Source organism: Blennius ocellaris (genome assembly GCF_963422515.1).
Source record: "Blennius ocellaris genome assembly, chromosome: 3".
NCBI lineage: Eukaryota > Metazoa > Chordata > Actinopteri > Blenniiformes > Blenniidae > Blennius > Blennius ocellaris.
In genome coordinates, this window is record NC_137652.1 from 21,652,616 (window position 1) to 21,659,676 (window position 7,061).

The 7,061-nt window shown below is 40.9% G+C and overlaps 1 protein-coding gene across 1 annotated transcript; it reads right to left on the minus strand.

The window, feature by feature from the left end:
- Nucleotides 1-284: 284 nt before the first annotated feature.
- On the minus strand, nucleotides 285-4,491 carry tmem109 (transmembrane protein 109). The gene is made up of 3 exons (XM_080521123.1): nucleotides 4,131-4,491; nucleotides 3,780-3,882; nucleotides 285-1,428 (listed from the first exon to the last, which is right to left on the minus strand). Exons 1-3 carry the CDS (start codon nucleotides 4,317-4,319, stop codon nucleotides 1,055-1,057), a joined length of 666 nt encoding a protein of 221 aa, XP_080377249.1. The 5' UTR covers nucleotides 4,320-4,491; the 3' UTR covers nucleotides 285-1,054.
- Between the last annotated feature and the right edge of the window lie 2,570 nt (nucleotides 4,492-7,061).

Sequence of the window (7,061 nt, forward strand, 5' to 3'; positions counted from 1 at the left end):
GCTTGAACGTGCCATTAATGTGGAGGCGTTTATGTCAAACTTAAACAGACAAATGGGGGCAGATATCTGTTCTGTGCACTGAAGCCTGCAAGCTAAGCAACACAAACTCCCACTGTAAAATGTCATCAGTCTACTTCATAGTCCACATTTACTTTAATACGAGTCATAAATGTTTGTGCAAATATTACTTCCTGCCAGTTTGGTGCACGGGGTGATTGTGAAGTCCGTGCAGAAAAGCTGCTCGTTAAACACAAAGAGACATTCACATAGTTTAAAAAGGGTTTTTATTGCAAAGGCAAAGCAGGATTCCAACACACATTTTAAGGAAAAAATTTTTTTTTTTTAAATCAACAATTTTTAGAGGCGACAACAACCTGGAATGAAATTAAAAACCCGAAGCGTGCAGCAGTTCTTTCTGCACCAGCAACTTGGGATAAACGTTATAAGGCACAAACAGCATTTAGATTTGCAAGATTACACTTGTAAAGCTGCCAAAAAAAACTAAACTCTCAGCAGTCAAGAAAATGGACAATTCGATGCCTGTATGTGCAATTCCCAGAATTACTCAGAAGAAAACACCCATAAGAGAAATCCTTTGGTGACACAGAATAAGAAATCTTCCATTGGCTTTCCCGACTAACGTGGTTAGCTTAGCTTAGCATGAAGAAGATTTTGGTCCTTTTATTATAATGAAAAAAACAGGAAAAATAAAGAAGCATAACAACAAAACAAAGGTCATGAGGTAATGAAGCGGGAATACTTGAACCTAACACCCACTGCGATGTGCACGTTCAGTCTGGAACAGTTTTTTTTTTTTTTTTTTTATAACGTAGTCATGAATATCAACTATCCTCCTGCTTTTCTCGCACTTTCCGTTTGCAGTACATTGTGAAAGTACAGAAAACCACCATTAGGGGGTTTTCCTGCAGCTTCTCAAGTGCTTTTCTTGAATGTTGGGTCAGTTGGACGCGTCTGGAATGATTTGGAATGTTTCAGAGAACACCGTCAAAACTTTTTGACTGAAGCCTTGAAGATGAACGAGCGGCGGAGATCGTCAGCCGTCCGTCCTCGTCCACTTCTCCATGTCTCTCAGCCTCTTCTCCAGGGTCTTCACCTGCTGCTCCAGACGAGCCGTCTGGTCGGCCGCGTTGGCGCCCCCCGACGAGCCCACGCCCAGCAGCACGCACACGCACACCAGGACGGCCAGGCGGACGGCCATGGTCTCCGTGCCCACCCGGAAGTCGCTCAGGATGAAGGCGAAGCACACGGCGGCCAGCGCCACCTTCAGGAGCCACAGGGTCCGTCTGAGGGCGGAGGCCAGCAGCCGCAGGGCCAGAGAAGCCAGCCAGTAGCTGATCAGGGCCACCAGGAGCCACTGGACCACGAAGATCACTCCTTCTGGCGTCACCTTGTTCACCGGGAAGCTGACTGCAACCAGAGGATGTGAGGTTACCATGGTTACCTGATCAGAGGGGTTTTTTTCCCTCTGGGGCTCATTTTAGAATTTGAGCATTTAAACAATTTACATTAAAGTGGAACTTTTGCTTTTTCTTACTTGTACATACTTTGGTTTTTGCTTTTGATCAGAAACCAAACTTTTAAACTTACTTTTAAAAGAAAAGCTCCTCACTCTCACCAACTGATTTTCTCTTGACTCATGACTGTAATTTTTTTTCATAAATTATTCATGAATCATTTTCCAGCCTCCATAATGCAGAAGTTCACGTTAAGAGACAACACGAAAAAAATCCCGATCTGTCTTTTCTCTGTCCTATTTTAACAGATTTTAAATCTTGCCGTCTTTTTTCACCACCACACAGTTTAGAGATGCCGATTGCTGCGAGCGTGGAAAGACGGGAATGAGGAAATAAAACTCACACAATCACTGACTTCTTTTAATTTAGTGCCGAAGACTCGATAGACTTTCACTAATATGATGCAGTAACAGCATCCGATTTCATTTTAATCAAAGATCAAAATGCTTTTTATTGAAAACAGATGAGAGAATGTTACACCAGTATATAAAAAAATAATTTTATTAGAACTTTAAGAGTTCAAAGAAAAATAAATTGGTATTTAACATTGTTTGATTTCCTGGAGGAAAACTATGCAGATGTTTGCAACGTTTTGTCACGTATTTTGTTCTTGCAAAATCTATACGGTTTTCTGTCTGCTTTTGAAATTAATAGAAATACAACCTTTTCTGATTTTTAATCAGTTTAAACATAACTTGGAATACAAAAGTGTAATAATACAAAGGACACTTCATAAATAAAGAAGAAAAGGACAAATTTAAATCTAAAATCTTTTTTTTTACGCTATTATACATTTTATACGATTTGTATTTCTGAAGTATTTTCTCCCTTGGAGATCCTTCATGTTCCCACAGGAGTACATGCAGGGATGCACTGATCCAGGTTTTTTCACTTCCGATCCGATACCCGAATATGGATATCTGCCGATACCCATACTATTCCGATACCAGAGCTGTTTGGTTTAATATTATTATTATCATTATTGTTGACTTTATATGAGGCTGTATTAAACTGCTCTCAAAAGGCAACTTGAGGTTTGTACAAGGTCAGAAAAGGAAACAGTACAAACTATTTGTGTTAAATTTTGGACAGTCTGTGTGATGTCGTCATATCATAATAAACCAGTTCTAGCTTTAAAACCTCAGAATTACTTTATTAATGCCTGGATAAATCATTTAGCAGCGCAGCACAAACAGTAGTGTTTCCAGCACAAATGATTGGGACTATTTTCACAGAGTTATGCATGGATTAAGGGGCAGCTTCCCGGAGGTGTGAATCGCCTGCTGAGAGGCTTCTCCACATGTTGCAGCCGGCGAGCGGAGCAGCCAGCCGGGAAACACTCGAGGAGTCATTTCAGCTACAGTGAAGTGCAGACGAGGCTTCATGGATCGTAAATCTCCACGAGCTGGATCGTAAATTTCCGAACCGTAAATTACGTTGGTTATCGGAACCCGATACTGGATTGGATCGGCCCTATCCCTGGGTACCTGCACACCCAAGACCACCGGGAGGACTCTGATGATGACCAAGTGTACTGCTGGGTCTGCCAATTCAGTGTTCAAGCTTGTCTTCAGTTATCAAGAGATGAAAATGACTTGGTTAGAGTGGAACTTTGTTCTTATTGACCTGTCCACGTGCATAAAACAGTATAAAGCTCTGAGTTCCAACCTGGACCCCAAAACGAGAGCAGACTTGGAAAAACTGCAACCTGCTTTGAGAGTACTTGTGTCTGCCAGTGTTTGGCCTTGATAGGTTGTGGCAGTGGAAGAGAGTAACAGCACAGAGGAGCATGCGCTGCAGGAAATGGAAACTGAAAGTAAATCTGCTGTTTCGGCACCAGAAGTTATAAACCGTGTCTTTGGGTTTGTAGGGCATTCAATCCTTTTCATAGTATTTGATGTATGAATTGCAGCTGATGCAGTTGCACCATGAGTTTGGTAGGAGGGTAACTAACTCCGAAAATGCTGCAAAGATCCTACTTTGGGTTGGAAAAACGTACAGCAAAAAACACGTGTTAAAAAAACAAACACATATTATTATTATCTGGGACTAAGAAAGCTCTTAGCAATGTCTCAGTGTCTTGATGTCTAGTTTAGCTGCTATAGGTTTAAGTAAATAGCCGAATGACTATAATCCTCATATACATTGTTTAATGGAGAAACGGGTCTCCAGTGAAACATCTCGAGCATCCTCCACATGTGGTGCGAATGTCTCCGAGCTGTTGATGGACTCGGTCGCCCTCACCTTGGATCCCTGAGACCTCCAGCAGGTTGGAGACGTGCTGCAGCAACACGTTCAGGCCACCGGCCACACCTCCTGCAACAACCCGCAAAACCTGAGAGAAAGCCTGGGGAGGAGGAGAGAGGAGGCCTGGATCAGGGCTGCTTTTAACGGATCAGAGAAACTGTGGTGGAGAAACGATCAAAAAAGATCTGATCTGCTCTCCAAAGTACAAAAACCCAGTCAATCAAATGCAACCTAACAGGAAACACTAACAACAAAATGTTTATTGTTGAGTGTGCTTCTATATATCTCTTTATTGGGCAGCTTTGTGAGCATGTTGAGTTTCCACACGCTGTTGCCTCCACCTCTCACCTTCTGAACCGACACCACCGTCTGCTCCCCCGCCAGCCTGCCCAGGTAGGTCCTCCCCTCCCCGGCCAGGTCCGCCAGGGCGGCCCGGAGCTCCTGGATGGTCCCGGATCGACCCTCCGACACTTTCTCCGCGGAGACACAGAGCAGCAAGGCGCCGAGCAGCCACACGCAGCCGGAGCGGGGGGACATGCTGAGTTTTAATGGAGGAAACAAACTTCTCTCTGGCGGAAGAAGAAGAAAAGTTTTTTCCACCAGGATGAAGGATCTGCCTGGAAAGAGTCTGCCGCCTGCTGGGCCGACAGAAAAAAAAAAAAAAAAAAAAAAAAAAACTTTGCGTGACGTTTAGGTTCTCCCTTTTAAAGTATTTACAGTAATTTAGAATTTTACGGTCTCTATAGACGACCAAAGAAAGATAAAGTGTCAATAAGCGACCGAGTAGACATGAACGATCCGGACCTGCGTCCATGAACGCAACATTCTCAATGTGCGGTTGAGGTGATGCGTTCAATGAACCTTAAAAAAACGTCATAAAAACTTTCTCCCCCAACTAATACAATAATAATAAAAATAATAATAATAATGTACAACGCAATCTTATAATGACTTAGGAGTACGAGGTGTGGAAGTGGTGCTTATGAGCTGGTAAAAGAAGCACATGGGACATATAAAGTTATTTTACTTCACTGTGCTGCTACGCGAGCTTCCCCTTGTGGTGATTAGAGAAATAACAACACCATTATTGTAAAATTATCAAATTATTATATATTACCAAACACCAGTGATGGGCAAATTACTTTGAAAAAGTAACTAATTACAATTACAAATCACTTCTTAAAAAAGTAATTGAGTTAGTAACTCAATTACTCTATTATAAAAGTAACTAATTACTAGGAAAAGTAATTTTTGCGTTACTAAAACAAAGTAATATGTCAAAGAATTCGGCTTTTTAGAAGCATGTTTCACACGCCAGTTTCATAGAGTAGAACAGCATAGAGAGATAATTAACCTTAAACAAATATCCTTTGCCATGGGGGGGGACATGAACTTCAATAATTCAATTTATTGCTCATCAACATAATATTTATTGAAACTGACACATCAGCAACTGGCATAACAATCCCTTTCAGACCTGATATCAAATGTAGCTACAGTAGAAATGTCTACTAAATCCTGACTGTTTTCTAAACACATATAGTATGGTTCTAAGTCAGTGGTGCTCAATCTTTTCACCTGGCTGTCAAGGACCCCAAAAGGTATTTAGTCTCTGACCCACATCTGAAAATATTATGTTTCAGTGCAAACAGTGCAAATTAAAGAAGAAACAAAAAGGCTTACATGTTCAGACAACTGTCTTCTATACATACAGTGAGTAGCCTACTTCAAGTACTTTCTTTGCACAAAACTAAACAGTTAAACAACATAAAGTGATTTAAATACTAGCATAAATTAAACAAATCAGCACTTTATCAGAACAATAACTGTTAGCTGGTGTATGCTAGACACAGTACAGCCTACTTCAAGGTGTTCCTTCATGAACAAGAATACAATTATGGTGCATTTAGAAGCAATAGGCATATTGGCCTGCAATGCTTTTAACACTAGTGCAAATGAAAGAAAACAATTTGTTTTGCAATTTCAGACAACTGATCTGGTAGACATACAGTAGCCTCCTTCAAGTATTTTCTTTAAGCAAAGTAAACCATTAATCAAAATAAAGTGCTGTTAACACTAGCATAAATAATAATAATAATAAAAAAATCAAACTGTCTGGTAGACATACTGAAGCCTCTTACAAGTTTTTCATGCATGTACAAAAAGTACAGTGAAACAAAATATGAGGTATTTGTAGTACTGAAAATGTAAACTCAAATTTTAGCAACTAGACATTCATCTTTGCATCCATGCACACTTATGTATTCCTTCATCTATCCAGGCAACCCAGTGATCTAACCATTCTACTCATTAAACCAGTGATTGTACCTTAGAAGCACAAGCTTTTCAAACTTCTGGTCTGACAACCTGTTTCTCTTTGGAGTAAAGACCAGCTTCCCTAGGCTAAACAGACGCTCTACGGGGGCACTGGACGGAGTTGCTGCATTGTATTTTAGTGAGAGGTGCTTTATCAGAGGAAATCTATTCAGATCCGCCATGCCTTTACCCGTCGATTTGACATAATCCAAACGCTTTCCTCCCGGGCATAATGTGCACTTCAAATACAAGTTCTTCCCCTTTCTCTCAACGATGGTGAAGGTAGTGTTTACATTTCCACTTGCTAAACGCCGACTTTCCCACTTTATCCTCCTCTTCTGTACTCGCCATTTCTTCTCTGTCTATCACTTTGGTTTTATCGGTCGAAAGTTGTGTGTGTGCGCCGCACAGTAGCTACGTCGGTTTGTGTGTAAAATAAACTCCTACAAGGATTTGTCAATGATGTCACGCAGCTATACATCGTCAAGTCAGTTACTTCCTTGTTCCATATCCGCAAAACATGACCTGTCTTATCCTTGGTATTTATCGAAACCGTGTTGTACTAGTGTGCTCTCTACTCTGCAGCCCGCTTATGAAGTGAGGAGGAGGAAAGGAAGAAAAGAAAAAACAATAGCCTAGAACTCATGCTGGCTGCAGGCTTTTTTCTTTTTTACCATGATCGCGCTGGGGCCCCGATTTTAGTAACGGCAACACAAGTCATGTTAGTAACGGAAACGGCGTTAGTAACGCTGGATAAAGTAATTAATTAGATTACAAATTACAGAGGAATGTAATGGCGTTACGTAATCGCGTTTATTCTAACGGCGTTAGTCTCAACACTGCCAAACACAATGAAAATATATAACGTGAAAAATAATATACCTGAAATGAAAATTGGTTGACTCTTAACTGTTTTGTTTATTTTTAAGTAGGGAGTTTCGAGTGATATCTTGTATATACACT